Source organism: Falco punctatus, assembly GCF_963210335.1.
Source record: "Falco punctatus genome assembly, chromosome: 18".
Taxonomy (NCBI): Eukaryota; Metazoa; Chordata; class Aves; order Falconiformes; family Falconidae; genus Falco; species Falco punctatus.
Window position 1 is genome coordinate 6,038,775 of NC_137598.1, and position 17,016 is coordinate 6,055,790.

Sequence of the window (17,016 nt, forward strand, 5' to 3'; positions counted from 1 at the left end):
GGCATGTCCCTCTGCAACAGCTTCCACAGCTGAGCTCCCCCAGTTCCACCCACGGTTTTCTCCTGGAGGAAACTGGAGCGTAAATCCTCATTCAATGTTGACCTTTGGGCTTTCTTGGCGGTGAGGAGCAGCTGTGGGCCACGCCACATCAGGACTGCTCCTGCATGGCATGAGTCCAGCCGGGATCCACTGTGAGAAATGAGGGTGACACTGGGACTGAGCAGGGAAGTGGCACTGAGGCTGACCGGTGGAGAGATGGTGGCACTGGAGGAGCCGCAGCGGGGTGCCCAGTTCGGCCGATGGGAAGGAGCAGAGGGAAGAGGCCACAGTGGCTGGCACTGGGGGGGACACCAGTAACGCTCAAGTGCCCAAAGGCTGGAGAAGCAGCAGGTCCTGCCCACCACCCAACCTTGGCAGGAGAATCCACAGAATGGAGGGCCAGTATCTACAAACACTAGGCTCTGGAGAGGACAGAGGGTTGGGGGTGGGGTGGGGGGAAGGTGCTTTTTAACCCCTTCCTGCCCAAGCTGTCCTACTGCAATGTGATGCCCTCCCTCCCGTCCAGCCAGAAGTTGCCCATCGCAGGACCACCTTGCAGGGCGAGCGCAGGTACCCGAGCGCCGGCAGCAAGGAGGCAGCTGTCGGGGTGCATGGGCAGTGGCATCTCTGCTTGTCACCCAGCCGTGATGGAATTCACACCTTCCTCAGTCTCTGTGTCACTGGCCAGTGCTGCTGGACCCCAGCTCTGGGCAGTCTGAGACACAGAAATGTTTTATTCTTCCAATATATTCCCCCCAGCCCCCTTTCTTTTTGTTATTTTTTGGTTTGTTTGGGGTTTTTTTCTTTACAAAATCTCATCCCTGTGTCTGCAGATGGATCTAGCTGTCTCCTGAGCTCAGACAGGTATCAATGTCCCATCCACCCCCACCCACCTCAGCCCAGCTGTCCCCAGACTCCGCTGCAGCCCAGCACCACGATGCCCGAGAGGGGACCTACCTACCTCTCAGAGTGAGGAGGCACATGATGCCCTGTTGCAGTATGAGATGGGAAGAAGGCAAATCTAGGTGGACACTTCCTTTTGGGGGGCCTGCCCCTGCCCCCGTCACCCCATCCCCACAGGATCTCAGCTGGAGGAGCCCATTGGGGTGCTGGGGGTGTAACTGCAGGGTGGGCTCAGGGTGGTGACTGGAAGACAGCTTGGGCTGCCCCTGCTTCAGGGATTACAGGGGTCTACATTGATACAGATCCTCAGGTCAGCGCGTTGCTGAAAGGGCTCAAGGCACTTTGGTAATGTCCACATGAAGAGCTGTTTGTTCTCGAAATTCCCATGGAAATAAGAATACGTACGGTTCACATTAGCACACGTCAATTGTATATAGTGCAAATCAGAGCCCCAGCACCAGAGGGTTCATGGTCTAGTTAGTGGTTAGGATGACCCACAGGTGCAATCCTGGGCACTGCAGACACTCCAGCCCTTGCTCTTCCCCAGCTGCAGGGCATCGGCGCATCATCTACAGCTGTCCAAACCCTTCTCGTGCAGAACTTGCTCATACCCCACGTCACTGTCACACTTGCTCCTGCCTCATGCCCCACCAGAGGAAGGGGAGCTAGGAAGCCTTTGTGAGAAGACACAGGGAGCCTGTCCCTCCCGAGCAAAACACAGGGCTGCTTTCTCAAAGGCATTGCTGCCGGGCCAGAAAGGAGCTCTGGGTGCAGTCCCGGAGGTGGTTCTAACCACCCGAAGCACAGCCACAACATCCATCCCAACACCCACCCCCCTCCCCAAGGGTGAGGAAGATCCCAGGAGAAGGGCAGGTCTGTATCTGGCTGCCACTGCAGCCAGAGGGCTGGAGGCCTCTCATGCACACCCCTGGAGGGGTTTCACGTCCTGAATGTTGGGAACTGACTGCAGGCACGGTCTAGGTTTGCAAGGCCATGCCATGCAGAGGGAGTTAGTCTTTTTTCCATCAGTCCCGAGGAGGAGGACATCCTCCAGGTAGCTGCAGGAGCATCCTTTCTGGGACACCTGCAGAGGTGGCAGCCAAAGGTCCAGGCTGTTTCAGGACCATGACTTGAGGAGTGAGGATCACGTGGCAAATGGGAAGCCAGGAGTGAAGAGCGACCACTGGGCTCAGGAGAGTCCAGCCACATCCTGGAAGTAGAGGAGCAGAGAATATCACTGCTCATCACTGGTTCATGGGCTCCTCTTCCTCCATCAGCTCGTCTTGTGGCCTGAAACGGAGAAATGTGACACATGAAATGAGGAGACCTGTGTCACACAGCATATACCGCTCAGCATCACAGAGCCTTCTGGCAAGTCCAGCTTCTGGGGCTATCCAACAAGCCTCCCAACTTGCCAGTGCTTCCCACCCCACTGAGACCCATGTAGACTCTGGCTGAGTCCTGGTGAGGATGAAAAAAGGTGGTGGGCAGGTTGGGGATGCTGCTGAAAGGAGGTGACCCACCTCCACACCTCCAGCCTCCAAGGAAGGGAAGAGGATTTGGTCTCATTTTCATTTTGTTTGGGAAGACCCCAGCACTGCATCTCCCAGAAGCCAATCCAGGTCCTGACCATGTGGATGCAGAACCTCAACCCACCACCCAACAATGCTGAACACTGGGGCCAAATCTGCCAGGACGTGAGGGCTGCAGGATCAGAGATCTCAGTGGGGAGGACAGTTATAATTTCTAACTCCCCCAGACCAAAACCTGCTTTAAGCCAACACGGTCCTGACCTCCCAGAATCTCATCTGGCTGCAGGACATGGCTTTTCTCTGCTGCCACCCCCTTGACAGCAGGGCTTGGACCCCGGCACACAGGGAGTGAGCGACACCTACATCATCCAGGCACCCACATCCCCCAGGATTAACTAAGAGCATTACCTCTTCTCCACCATCACAGCCACCGAGAGGGAGGCCAAGGCTGTGACTGTCTCCACCTCTTCTGCCTCGTGGTGCTGCGCCTCCAGGAAGGAGCAGCCCAGCTTGGAGGCAAAGCGCTGTACAGCCACCCAGTATTTACCTGCAGGAAAAGCAAAAATCAGGAGGTGCCAGGATGGGGTGCCCCAGATCTCTGGGCTTCCCTTGCAGTGAATGCACACGAGGTATCACCCTCCCATGAGAAGGATGATGATGGAAGAATCCACTAGAGACTTTTATGCCAGCTGTCCCCTTGGAGGTCATAGGGTTTACTGGAAAGGGGAGAAAATGTTAACTCCTAACTTCCACGTTAACTAACTGAGCCCCCAGCCCTGGGACACTCACTCTGGACCTGGATCACCGTTTCCAAGGAGCGCACTGCGTTGGGGTTTGGTTTCTGCCTCATGCTTTCTTCTGGGAGAGGGTCCAGCTGTGGAATGAAGACACAAGGGGGTCAACAAGAGGGAGCTGTGCCCAGGGCTCGGCTTGCAGGACCAGTACAGCCCCACTGCCACGACCCGCTGACCCCCAGCTCTCACCTCGTTGCCCAGCAAGGCTGACACACAGGCCTCGGATGCATCACAGATGGCCGTAAGGTCATGGCCACCTTCTAGTGCAAGGACAATGGCTCCACCAGCCAGGCTCATCAGCTGCTTTGTCATGTAGCCGAAGCCTGGAGGAGAAGCCCGAAGAGCGGGGAGTCAGTCTCCCTGCTCTAAACGCTGGGGCCCAGGCCCTCAATGCTGGGCAGGTACAACCCCAAAGATCTCCTCTGACTCCCTGGAGAGCTGCCACCCCTATGCAGTGGCCCCAGCCTGGGTAAACAGTGGGAACAACCTGCCCTGAGCCAGCAGCACTGCTTCTACCTCCTTACATTTAGCAGAGACTTTATAGCCGCCCAGGGGTGGCGGATGGCCATCCGCTGCATCGAAGCCAGCTGACACCAGCACCACATCAGGGGAGAATTCGTGTGCGATTGGCATCACTACTGTCCTGTGTGGGTAAAAAACAAACATGAGGTGTTAAGTGCTGGCTCAGCCTAACATGGAGGGAAAGAGGAGATAAGCAGAAACACAGGAACAGTACCTGAAAGCAGCCAGATACTCAGGGTCACCCATCGGCGGGTCAAGCCCTCCAGTCCAGGCTACGTTGACATTAAATCCCTCACCGGGGCCAGCACCAACCTGTGAGGGAGCAAGGACAGCAATGAAGGCCTGGATATGGCCTACAGGGGTGCCAGGGCAGTGCCCTGAGTGGGCTCCATCACTTCCAGGCTCTGGGGAGGCAGGGTGTCCTGGACCCTCTACCCCGTGCCACAGAAGCCGGCTGGGTTTGCAAAGCTTGTTGAAGAGCAGCAGAAGCTGTGGCATTTTTCTGACACTTCCCAGATCCTTGCAACCATCAGTCACTGTCCCTCTGCCGCTGGCTGCAGGCTGGGATGAAGCCCCACCTTTGCAGCCAGCTGGGTGAACCAGGCAGGATCAGGCATCAATAAGAAATGAGCCCACAAGGCACTGACACAAAACTATCCCCTGCTCAAACTTGTCAGTGCCCTGTTGTCCTGGCTGTGCCCTTTGTCACCAGCGCTGCTTCCTCGGGCAGAGCTGCACAGACCTCACAGCACATTGGTGCTTTTTACCTCATCAGCAGCCCCGCTACCGGGGAAGAAGTTGCCATCATCATGACGATGCAAAGAGATGTAGAGAACATCAGGGTCCCTGTAGAAGATTTGCTGAGTCCCATTGCCGTGGTGAACATCCTAGAGGGAGAGAGATATTGCGAGAGTGCTCTTTTTTCCAGCCTTGAGGGTGGCCCAATAGCCTAATGGAGCTAAAAGCAACTGGATCTCTACCCTGCTCCAGGGCTGGGTCCTCCATCCCCAGGATCTGCTCCTGCTCCCCCATCCTGACATGCAGGAAGGTTCCCAGCCACACTCCTTCCGGGCAGCCGGTCCCCAAAGGAGGAGGTTTCACTGCTCTCCGGTCCAGCTCCAAACCAGAGCTGCAAGGAGGTGCAGACACCTGCTCCTGGGGATGTCCTGGAGAGGAGTAGGGACATGCTGGGGAACAGAGGTGACTTACCCAGTCCACAATGAGGATCTTGCTGAGTTTCCCTTTCTGCTGCAGCTGCCTTGCAGCGATGGCCACCGAGTTAAAGAAACAGAATCCCCTGTGAAGAGGGAGTCACAGATGGTTAATGCTCTGGGACCCTTCCCTCCTGGCCCACATGCTCCCTAAAGGGTAGGCTCACCCTCCCCTCTCCCCCTGGCCTGGATACAGATGGGTCCTGGTGTTTATTCTGGAGTGATTTTCAGCCAAGGAGCTGTTTTTTGTGGCTTCCCACATGCCAGCCCCAAGCCCTGCAGCTTGGGAAGGGACGTCTCTTACATGGCAGTGGAAGGATCCGCGTGATGTCCGGGTGGCCGCACCACAGCAAAGCCATTCTGGGGACAAAAGAAAGGTGAGGCCATCAGAGCTGCTTCCCACAGCATCACGCACCCTCTTTACACCCCGGCTGGCTGGTCCTGCTGCATGGGGACAGCTGGGGACGGAACCTGCAGCAGCACAGGGCTGGGAGTACCCAGTACTGGCTGGTGAGACCCCACAGCCCTTCTCTTGCCTGGCCACGGGGCGACGCACAGCCCTGGGACCTCTACATGAAGCCAGCCTACCTTCAGCTCCCTGGTGGCCACCCTGAAGGCCAGCTCAGTGACACTGCCTGCAGCCCAACGGGCAGCGTTGGAGGAATGCAGCTCGTTCCAGATGGTATCACTGTCCACCTGGAAGCAACGGGATTGATCAGGTAGGGACAAGGCACCAGTGGAAGAGATCCCAGTCATGGGACCCACGCTCTCCGCCAGCTGCCCTACTTGAGACTAGGGGCTGAAGTCCTGTGCAGGCTGAAGGGCCAGGCACCGTGGAGCCAGACCACCTTGCACGCAATGGGGCAAGCCTCCCACCAGGATGGCAGCTCCTCCGTCTGCTCTCAGCCCCAGCCCCCAGCCCAGTTCTGCACAGAGCATCTCACCCTGCACCCTGGAGCTGGAAGGACTGACTGAGAAAATGCTCATTACCTTCTTTATCTTATTTTATTGTTTAACCAAACATCTTGGTTTGATCAGGGTCACGTCAAAGGCTGAGCCAGAGCCGGAAAACTCAAGTCTCTTCTGATCAACGCCATGTGTGCAACTCAAAGGCTCCCCTCTGCCCACGGAGAAGGGCAGCTCCAGCTGCCCCCGCGCGTGGGAGGAGAGCAGGGAAGGGGAGGCAGAGCGGGGAAAGTAGATGCAAACGGGGCTGAGAAGAGCTGGTGCCCAGCAGTGGGGGCAAGGAGAGAAGAACCAGAAGAAGCAGCAGGAAGACATGGAGTGAGACCCACCCTGAAAGAAAGAGAGGACAGAGACGGTGGGGAAGAGGAAGAGAGGAGAACGCAATGAATGGAGAGAAACCAGGATGGCAAGCTGTGAAAGGAGAGGCCACAGAAGTGTCTGGAGAGAAGTGGTGAGCTGCTGTGCCCATGACACCACTTCTCTCCCTCAATGGTGACAGTGGTTTGCGGCTTCCCCTAGCCATCCTGCCAGTCTGCTCCCTTCTAACGCCCTGGGCTCTTAGAAATGGCTGTGAGGGGCTTTTTGGTGCTGGGTCCCCTAGAGTAACCAGGCATAAAGGATCCCCTTTCAAGGGTGGGATGCTTAGGACCATCCCAGGGACAGGGGGGATACAATGATATCCTGCCCACATATGGGAGCGCTCCCGCCTGAGGCTGCCCAGCCTCGGCAGCCCAAAGGCTGCAGGAGCTCCCTCTCCACTCAAGCCCATGAGGGGGCCCTTGCTGGGGACAGATGAAAGGAACAGCCCCATCCAAAACCAGCCAGAGCAGAGGTCAAGCACTTACCCCCACCCCTCCGCAGGGCAGCATGACAAACATCCGCTGCGACAGGATCCCTGCAAAGAGAGGGGACAGCAAGGACTTCAGAGCTGAGAAACTGGAGAATGGTGGGGAACAGGGCACTTGGCACAGGCAGGGAGGTTTGGCCCGGCTGCTTGGCCAAAAGAGTCTGCAGGGCAGCTGCTTGGTGTGGTTCCCACAGCTGAGAGTGCTCCAAGACCCGGAGTGGGTGTATGGCCAGGGTCAGGCAGGTGAGGGCACTGCTGCCCGAGGGAGCCGTGTGGATGTGAACTTACCTGCCAGCTTCCCGTTGTCCAGTTTCAGGCGGTTGAGGGGGTTAGTGCCATAGAGGAAGACATGGCGCTCGGTATGGACACACTGCAGCTCTTCCAGGGTGGCTTTGCGTCCCCGCAGACACTGTGGCAGACAGGGGCTGTGAGCAAGCAGCTCCAGGTGGGAGATACAGGCTCTCCCACCCAAGCACGCCAGCCTCTGAGGGTGGAAGTGGCATATCCTGCTGACCAAGTACAGCCACATTTTGTGTCACTGCAGCTGGGGAGGAGGCAGCTGCAAGGTTCAGCACGCTGCTTCTTGCATTGGATTTGAACTTCAGCACCCCCTCATTTGCAGGGATCAGGCAGGAAATGCCAGCACCACCTTCCTACAACTGCAGAGCCCTGTGCAGACCAGTCAGCCCAGCTAGACCTGGACAAGGTTTCTAACAGATTGGAACTGACACCGATGTTCCCAGAGTTGGCAGAACACCCTGTTCCCGTAGGGATCACACTTCTCCCTATGCCCATCTTCCAGCAGAGCAGACTGCTGCTGCCATCTGAAGCTGGAGATGGTCAGACCAGCATGCTCCAACTTGGCACTGCCAGCAACGGACAAGACCAAGCCCTCTGGATAATGGTGGTAAACAGGCTGAGATGATCTTGGAGCAAAAGGGATGGAGATGGGAGCAGGATAACCTATCACACCACTGGCGTGAGATCTGCTGTACCAGCATCCCCTTTCCGGACAGGCATGCTGCTCAGACCCTGCCACATGCACTCACCTCACACTGGCTGCGCAGGCCTCTCTCCTGCAGACGGGACCAGATGCTCTGGATCCTGCCTGCATGCTCTGGGTGGTTGCTGTTGTCACCACAGGAGCACTGGTGTTTGAGCATCACCGAGTCATAAACCAGCCCTGCAACACACAAGGAGAGCTGCTACTCCTGAGACTGAACTGGACACCCAGGCCTCGATGGTGCTGACCCTAATTCAGCTCCTTTTCAGGGGCTGGCTGAGACCCTAAACACTTGTAACTATTTGGTTTCACTGAAACACTTCCCTCAAATCATGGGAGCCTGTGTCCCAACACGTTTGAAGCAAATCCTGCCTTGGATATGTAAGAGAGCTGAACCTTGCCAGCATCGCTGGACCAGGACAGCAGTCAAGGGGCCAGGGAGGCAAGTCCTGCTTGGAAAAGCCACCTTAGAAGGTGACGCTCATGGTCTTTCTGCAGCCAGCCAGAGCACTCCCAAGGATCTATAAGTCTGGGAGTGACTAGGACTGATGCTAAGCTGCCCCTGGGCATCCCCAGCTCTCTTGCAGCTCTTATCCTCAGCCCCTGCAGCTCCAGCTGTGACAGCCCTGCACAGGGGCCGGGCCATACCTGTTATGAAATGTGGCTTGGCTGGCTGCTCCTGCACAGGCAGGGAGAGTGTCTTGGAGGCTGTGTCCTGGGCAGGAAGGGAGACAGTTGCGGTGGCAGGAGATGACTGGGCCCTGGAGAGGGGCCTGTGCGCTGCATGGATCGTGGGGACAATGGGAGACTCGGCCAAGGGCTGCCGCTTGAGGAGCTGCTGCTGCACGCGCTGGTAGGAATCCCAGAGATAGGCCTGATGGAGAGAGGCAGTGGTGAGCACAGTGTCCAGAGCAAAGTGCCAAGGCAGTGAGAGTAGAATCACTCGGCACAGGGAAGGGAGCCCTGCACTGCGCACCCTCCCAGGGTCTGGATACGACAGCCCCCTCCATGCTGTGGGGCTTGGAGCCAGTTTGCAGGAGCTCGGACAAGTCATGCAGCATCTGCTGCTCTCTGCTGGCTCAGTCCTGCAGTGCTGGGCAGCCCTGCTACAAGGCGCAGCAATCTGGAAAATGCACACCAGTCTGGGGATGATGTCCAGCAATCTGGAGATCATGCCCAGTCTTGCTGATGCCAGGGGTGGCTGGAGCTCTTGTCTCTGTCCTAGCAAACCGCCCCAGGCTCAAGGAAGGTACAGATGTGGTGCCTGTGTCCTTAGCCATACGGCACCCCTTTGTGGGGGTGGCTTTCACGGTCTTATCTGAATCATCCAAGGCTCAGGATACTACCAGCTTTGCTGGGTTTGTGTAAAGCCTTAAATGGGAGACACTAAGGGATGGAGAGAAGAACTGCTCCAAATTGCAGGGCAGTGATCTCTGCATGCTGCCTGTTCAGGACTAATGCTCAAAGCAATTAAGCCACAACTGGAGAGATGGACAAGGCTAGAACTCCACCTCTTACAGTCCACTCCTGCCTGAACCTGTTATGAAAGCTTCAAACCACCCTAAGGGCTCCACACAGCTCAGGACAGCCAAGGAAGGCACTATCCTTTTTTCCCGTGGGCTCCTTGTGCCCAGCTGCTTCAGGTTGGCAGCCTCGATGCCCCCCGCAGGGCTCTCTCATCCCTGACAGCCCTTGCATACCTGCTGTAGGACAAGCTCCTCCTGAGGTTGCATCATCTTTGGCATCCTCTCGGGCTCCTTTATGATGCTCCCTGGTCGTGTGGGCTCCACGTGTGCCCTTGCCGGGTCACTACTCTCAGCCCCAGCCTCTGGGAGTGTCCCCTCCGCCTCCATGTCCTCAGAAGAGGGTATCTGCCGTAGACGGGGCTTCTCACTGGATTTAGCCATGCGCTGCAGTTGGAGCGGTCACAAATGAGCACAGACAGGTATCAGGGCCAGGCCAGGCCAAGAAGATTATGAGGGGTGGCAGGGCATCTCAGGGCAGGAGCATGATGAATGAGGGAGCCAAGGAAGCCAAGCATGTACCCTCAGCTTGCTGCTATAGGCCTGGGCAAGGCAGCATCTTGCATGCCTGGCTAGGGCTTGGCCCTGGACATCTGGCACCCACTGCCTGGCAAGCAGGGATGCCACCAGGCACCCTTCTAGCATCTGTCTCCCATCGCCTCCTACATGCCCAGGCTGGGCCTCCACGACTTACCTTGCCCAGATGTGTCTGCTGCTTGAGTCTCTCCAGGAACTGGGTGTGATGCTGCTGGTACACCAGTTGCTGCTGGATGGCCTTGGGGTTCTGGGGCAGGGGCTCTGAGCGGGTCCTGCCCAGCGGTTTATGGTGGCCTGGGAGCGACAGACGCTCTGCAGAGATGAGCGAGGGGGTGAAGGAGAAGGGAACTGTTCCCAGACCTGGCACTGGAGGGGAGAGGAAGGAGAGGTGAGGGATGGCGTTCTCCACTGGGCAGACATGATACCCTGTGCAGCTGTCAGTCCACACCAAGACAAGCATCAGTGCCGTCTAGACCCATGCGCACTATCTCCAGACAGCCCTAAAAATGACAGTGACCCAGCCCTGGAGCCCAGTACTGGTAGGCTAGGATGTATGGGTTGTGCCTTTATGGTTCGCCTCCTTCTGTCCCTATCACTTTGGCCTCACACAGCCCACAGTGGTCTGGGGACAAGATCTGTCTGACCTCAATCATCTCAGTCCACCCCCAGCTTCACCTTCAATGGGAGAAGCTTCCTTCACTGCAGGTATAATGGGGGCAGGGAGAGATGGAGTCAGGAACCTGCACATAGGAGCCAGTTCTCTTTCTGCTGGTCAGAGCAGATTACCCAGAGGGGCTTAGGGGAAAAGAGGCACAGCCAAAAGGTCTGAGCTGCCCTGCTCAACGCAGGGTCTGTAGTGAAATCTGCTGGCACAAGAATCTAAGAAGAGGCAGGAAAGACCCCTTGGAGGGGGACTTCTGGGCTGCGGGAAGGGTGAACAGCTCCACAGCAGCCCAGCTCAGGCAGGGTGAGGGGCAGCTGGAATGAAGAGCCAAAACTGATGGTGCTCTCTGCATTGTCAAGGCCATGGTGCGTGCTGAACTCTCGTTTCATCCATGGCAAGGACATGCTTGCCGGCTAGCCAGAATCAGGGTCAACTTCTTTCATTCTCTCTGCCACGGCTCATGGGAGAGTAATGGAAAAACCAAGGCCACTGAGCTTTCCTGGCACCCAAAAAACCTGCCCACTCCAAGCACAGCTCCTCACTGAGCCCTGGACAGCAGTGACACAGCCTCAGTGCCTGTCACCAAGCTCAATGCTTACCTGCCACCAGTGGAGTGTGGGTGACCGAGGGCTCAAGGATGATGACGGGCTGGAGCCGAGGGGATAAGGGGCTCGCAGCTTCATGCTGCTCCAAGCCAGCTGGTATTAACATGGGTGAGTGTGTGCCCGTGAGGACAGGTCCGTTCAGCACAGGCACCCGGTGTGCCAAGCTGGAGAGGGGGCGGAGATCTGACTCTCCCTGCAGAGAAGAGAAGAAAGACTGGGTTAGCAACCTGCTGGAACACAGCACGAGGAGAGGACAGCACATCCTCACTGTGCCCACAGGCAGTGCCTGCAAATACTCAGAGCCAGCACACACCTGACATGAGCCCAGGAACCCCAGGCCCAAAGAAAAGGGCTTCCCCTGCCTTGTGGGGACCCTCTGCCCAGTTCTGGGGCTACCTAAAACCTGGCTACCTACCCTGGTGCTAGTGGTAGCCGGCAATCCCAGCGTGATAGCCGGAAGGGAGGTTGCACTCTGCAGGGCAAACTGGGCCAGTGAGCTCTCCTGCATCATCAGGCGCTGGGCCAGGGGTGTCTGCACCAAAGACAATTCATTAGTCTCCTGCTCCAGAAGCGGCAGAGCTCAGCATGGGACAAGCAGCTTGGGCACAGGCAGCAGAAGAGGAGCTGAGCCCCAGATGCCTGGGGGAATGCCTGGGAGCAGGGCAAGGGGCACTGGGGACCCATGGGGACAGCACATACACTAGGAGACAAGAAACGCACACTGCAAAGGAGGGCAGTGCATCAGGAGCAGTGCTGCGCCAGACAGAGGATCCCACTGTGCAGGGAAAGCAGGGCTAAGGGCAGTTCCTGGGCAGCAGGGTTCCAGGGCTGGGGTCTCTGGGGGAGCATGCTACCTTCATCTGAGCCTAGGATGGGAGTGGGAGATCAGGGCACCCAACCCTAGGGTCAGGAAGCCCCACACTGCAAGACCCCTGGCTGTGAGGCTGTCGGAACTCACCTCGTGGGCCATGCTGGAGGCAGCAGGGAGGGCTCCATGCTCAGCAGGGAGACTGTCATTGGGAGAGCTGCAGCCAGACACTGGGGTGCTGCTACTGCTCGGGGAGGAGTCTGCACAGGGAAGAGAAATGGGGGCGATGGGCACAAGCACCTGGAGAAGGGCTGCACAGCCCCCGCCTCAGCCCTTCATAGCCCTCTCTCCCTCTAACAGCTGCCCACCTGCCTCCCAGGGCCAAATCTCCCTTTGGCACAGTGGAGACAGAGCTGCCCTGCTAGCGTGGGAAGTACCACAGCACGGCGAGGAAGCCGGACCAGCTGCATTTGCTCAGGGCTTTAAACCCTTCCAGCCTTGTAGGTCCATCCTGGGCCAGAAAAGCAGCAGGGTACAGCTGCAGCAGCATCCTTTCCTGGCTCATCTGTCCCTGCACCATCATGGCAGAGAGCTCCCTCCATGAGCTGTGCCCTCAGGAAGGCACTGATTACATGCCAAGCCCTCGAGACATGGCCCCCCAGGTAGATGGGGCGCAGGATCCTGGGCAGACCATAGCTGCTCCAGCCTGGCCCCAAGGTCTCTCCAAACCCCAAGATACGACTGTCCAGGCAAAGCCCTCACCAATTGCTTCAGGTGGCCGCCTCTTCAGTGAGGGGGGAGCACTCTCCTTCCGCATCAGGGGGTTCTTGCGTCGGTCAAGGCACTTCCTGGGCTTGCAACGCACCTTCAGGTTGGGCTCAGATGCTGTGAGCAGATAAGGCAGTTAGTTCCAGCCCCACTGCTGACAGGGGAAAAGCTGGACTGGCTTCCTGGGGTCAGGCCACCCTGCTTTTCAGCTCCAGCTGTCCCCTGCAAGTGGGCTGCAAGGGCATCACAGTGGAAGGGGAGATGGCATTATCCCCAAGTCCTTACCTGTCTTCCGCAGAGGAAAATGCTCTGGGGGGTCAAGAGAAGTGCTAGGGACAGGGGACAGGAAGGTGCTGAGCACAGGAGGGGAAGGGCCTTCAGGATCCAGAGGCTCCAAAGACCTACGGGGAGAAGCCACCTTGTTAGAGACCTTTTCTACTTGGCAGCCATGTGCCACACACTACACCCTCCCATGCAAGGGTGGCCCATTGCCTCTCTTGGGCATGGACTAGTCTTCTGCCAGTGGCCAGAAAAGCTTGTCCTGTCCACTACCACAAGCACCTATACAAGGGATCAAGCTGCTGGTTTTGCCTTGTTTTGGGACAAAAGACAAGAAGCCTGACAATACATTTTGGGTCACGAGTGGGACAAGCCATCCAAGTACAATGAGGTCATGGAAAACAGTGTGGGAGCTTCATCCACCTCCTACAAGCACTTAACACAGAACAAAGCTACCTAACCCCAACAGGTATTAGCTAAGCAGTATCTCTAAAGACCAGGAAACAAAAGATATCAGCAAGATCTTGCCCAAGATAAACATCCACCTTTTCCAGGTCCTGAGGATGCCCTGTTTTACCTGTACGGCATGGCTGAAGGGGTCGGGTTGCTGGTCCTCTCCAAAGCTGCTTGCTGTTTCTTCAGAATGACCTCAGCCAGCTTCTGCTTGACCACTGTGCTGGCCACAGCACCTGCAGAAAGACCAGCAATAAGCACACAGGGTTGAGAGCCAACACAGAACACTTAAAGGGCTCCCTGCAGACATGAGTGTGGCCCCATGGCTCCGCAAGTAATGCCAGGATGTCTGGAGACCCCTACAAGCACACAGACACTGAGAAAACCCTGTGGAGATGCTTGGTGCAGTTCTCAGGTCAAGCCTGGCTTGGGGAGAGAAAGGCCAGCTGGGGCAACTGGAGTTTCCCAGATGGTCAGGGAAGCATCCCATGCTCTGCTCTCCCACATCACCTCAGGAGCCTGATCTTTTTGCATGCACCTTGCTAAGCACTGGGAACATGGCTGGTGAGAGGCACAGCACTGCCAGAGGCAGCTCTCAGTGGCAGATCTTCCTGCTTCATCTAAGCCAGAGAGAGCAGGTATAAGCTGACATCCACAGAATAAAGAGGGCATGAAAGCACAACATGGCTCACACAGTAGCAACAAAACTCCCACAGGTGCATGGGATCCTTCTGAAGCCTCTCCAGAGACACTGTGCCCTGGGGCTCTTTGAGCCCGTGTTACATGCTGATAATTTCCAGTTAACGGCATACAGCTCAGCCTGTCCTGCACCTCAACCCCCTGCGCAGCTGTATTCTGCCCTCACAAATGGGGACAGTTTGCATGAGAGACAGCAAGAAAAAGAAAACACTTCCAAAAAGTTCAGGGACCAGCTTTGAGGCTCCTGAATCTCTTGATGCAGAAAAGCATGAGACTCACCACACCTTGCTGGCAAACAAACACCAGTGACCCACGTCCAACACCTGGCTCCACCACAGTGGTGAAACACCCCCACGAGAGGTCTGACTGCTGCTGGGTACTACAATGGCCAGTCCCTGACTGCTGTGAGCCTCCCATGTCATTTCCCACCTCAAAACAGGGCCTGTTCCCATGCTCCTACCCAGCCTAAGCCATATCCCCAACCATCTGTTTAAGCAGGAACGCTCTGTAGTTACAACGGGGATGCTCCACGCTTCTGTTCTGACATGTGGCACCTCTGAGCACAAGTTAATTAATGAATTTGTATGATTAAATCCCACATTGCATAAAAGGGCTGTGTGTAGGCTGTCTTGCTAAGCCATGCCAAGCAGACTGCATTCGCAGGAGCTGTTTGCTCAGGAATGGCATGGGAAGGGCAGGCACTGTGTATTCAGCATTGCAATTACCCCCATCAACCCTGCAAACTGCGGCAGAGCAGCCCTGTGCTCCACAGCCACTTGGAAGCTAAGGGAAAATAACAGCATTCCTGACAGAGCTCAGACTGGACGGGCAGGCGGGCAGTAGGCTCACAGACACTGGGGCAGGTGCAGTGTGTCCGATGCATGCTGCAGCTGCATCTTCGGGTTGTGATGCAGAGCTCTGCTCGTCTAAAAACCCGGTGAGCTCCTTGCGCGCTACCCGCAGCGCCTGGCACTAGATGGCGCCGGGAGATCACAGCCGCCAGGGTTTGCAAACTCTCCTGGCCAGCGTGGGGGCAGCTCAGTAACCTCTCCCCGCTGCCACCGGTGCTCCAGCCTAGGGCTTTTAAGTTCTCCAGGCAAATTCATGCCCTGCTCAGTGCAGTCACAAGCACCATCAGCTCGGATAGCACCGCTGCAGCGGCCGTAGGGCACAATGCAACGTTAGCATGGAGAGCTATTCATCACTAAGGACACCACCAGCCAGGGCAGGGCCAAAAAAAGTTTCTTGCCAGCTGCTAAGCGCAACTTGCTGGCATCGCTGTTTGCTGCTCAGAATGTCCGGACTTCCCTGTGGACACGGAGTTGTTCTTATGGCCCCACATGGACACAGAGCACGGCTCGGTTTGATGCACGGGACAGAGATACTCAGTGCTGTGGATGCTATCACATGCCTTTAGACCAAGAGTAAGCAGAGACTGGTCTGGCTAAGGGCAGGATCACCTGCTCAGACCCCTTCCAAAAGCCACTCTGACCTCGCTCCTTCTGTGAGCAGAGTACCCTGGCTTCAGGGACATGGCTCCTCAGGCAGCAGACACATGGAGGCTCTTACTTCGCTTGCTCTTGTCCTTGTTGAGGATCTGCCGTAGTTCCTGCTCCTGTTGCCCAGGCTCAGCTTCACGGTGCGGGGACTCCATGGTCACCTGTGAGAGGAGGGGGACATCAACACCAGGAGACCCTAGCTTCACCCAGCGTAGACCAAAGCCCTCCTATCCTCTCCCCAAGCCCAAGGCACAATGACATGGTGATCGAGCATGTCCGAAACAGCAGTTGTGTCATTTTTTGGAAATGTGATGGGTACAAGAACGTGTCAAGTTGTGTCATCATAGCAAACCTGAATCTCCAGAGTTGCTCTCCCCAGGGACATTGTAAAACTCAAACCAGTCTGTTTCAACTTGCTGCCTTTCATGGTGTTTTGACACATCTGTAGCTAGGGCATGTTGTAATACAACAAAAAATAAAAATCATAGTTGAATAAAAAGGGTTATTACACTAGTCTTACAAGTTTGGGTCTTCGTGTTTTTCAGAGTTGGTCCCACCTCACAGAGAGGTCAGAAAGCACAAATGCCTCTTAAGCACCCAACAATCATGGCAGCAGCAGCAGCATCTTAACTCTCCTTGTGTGGACCAAGCTGATGCTCAGCCTCTCCGAGAAAACCTCAGTATGAGTCCACCAAGGCTTCCAGGTAAGATTACTGGAACCAGTGAGCCCATGCCACACACAGAGAGCAGGGCTGGCGCTCAGGGGCAGAGCACATGGGATGTGAGAGAAAAGGATGAGGCTGGGCTTGTTTAGTCCAGAGGAGAGGGGGTACAACTGCATCTCTCACCATCCAAAGGGGTTTTTACAGAGCAGATGGGACCAGGGCCCTCCAAGGAGTGCAGCAAAAAGATGAGCAGCAATGGGACAGACGCGCAGCAAGGGAAATCCCATCTGCATATATGGAACTGATTCCTGCCATGGGCACAGCGCAGTCCTGTCACTGGGACAGGCAAGGGTGGTCTCTGCTCTTAAAGATGGTCACAGCTTGCCTGGATGTGGTCCTCTGCAACCTGCCCTACCTCTGAAGTTGGGCCTGCCCTCAGCAGGGGCCTCCAGAGGAACTGTCCAAGCTAAACCTTGCAGTAATTTTATGACAACGCATAGTCTGGCAGCAGCGGCTGTGCAGGGCAGGGGTGCTATTCTGGGTGACACTAGAGAATTTCGGTGCAGGCTTCCCAGAAAAGCAAATGAGTTTGTAAAGTGAGTAAGCCATGCCTTTAGGGCAGAGAAACAGCGGTGGCCAAGCAGAGTGGCAGATCACAGACACCAGGCATCCTGTCCAGTTGCTCTGGCTCCTCACTCA

At 56.4% G+C, this 17,016-nt stretch overlaps 1 protein-coding gene across 9 annotated transcripts in view; it reads right to left on the minus strand.

Annotated features, from left to right (window-relative positions):
- Positions 1-1,349: 1,349 nt before the first annotated feature.
- HDAC7 (histone deacetylase 7) overlaps positions 1,350-17,016 on the minus strand; it is an 88,425-nt gene continuing 72,758 nt past the window's right edge. For 8 of the 9 annotated variants that reach the window (XM_080368890.1, XM_080368887.1, XM_080368892.1 and 5 more), the window contains 23 exons: positions 15,723-15,813; positions 13,579-13,690; positions 13,008-13,123; positions 12,717-12,839; positions 12,105-12,214; positions 11,562-11,678; positions 11,141-11,339; positions 10,035-10,243; positions 9,518-9,727; positions 8,466-8,691; positions 7,864-7,997; positions 7,103-7,223; positions 6,813-6,862; positions 5,590-5,697; positions 5,306-5,361; positions 5,000-5,087; positions 4,558-4,677; positions 4,005-4,102; positions 3,793-3,911; positions 3,458-3,591; positions 3,264-3,348; positions 2,883-3,021; positions 1,350-2,232 (listed from right to left, as the gene is read on the minus strand). In XM_080368890.1, the coding sequence (XP_080225016.1) occupies positions 2,187-2,232; positions 2,883-3,021; positions 3,264-3,348; positions 3,458-3,591; positions 3,793-3,911; positions 4,005-4,102; positions 4,558-4,677; positions 5,000-5,087; positions 5,306-5,361; positions 5,590-5,697; positions 6,813-6,862; positions 7,103-7,223; positions 7,864-7,997; positions 8,466-8,691; positions 9,518-9,727; positions 10,035-10,243; positions 11,141-11,339; positions 11,562-11,678; positions 12,105-12,214; positions 12,717-12,839; positions 13,008-13,123; positions 13,579-13,690; positions 15,723-15,813 (2,811 nt within the window). In that variant the 3' untranslated portion in view covers positions 1,350-2,186. The remainder of the gene's footprint in view (positions 2,233-2,882; positions 3,022-3,263; positions 3,349-3,457; positions 3,592-3,792; positions 3,912-4,004; positions 4,103-4,557; positions 4,678-4,999; positions 5,088-5,305; positions 5,362-5,589; positions 5,698-6,812; positions 6,863-7,102; positions 7,224-7,863; positions 7,998-8,465; positions 8,692-9,517; positions 9,728-10,034; positions 10,244-11,140; positions 11,340-11,561; positions 11,679-12,104; positions 12,215-12,716; positions 12,840-13,007; positions 13,124-13,578; positions 13,691-15,722; positions 15,814-17,016) is intronic. The other variant, XM_080368889.1, reaches the window with a different exon arrangement.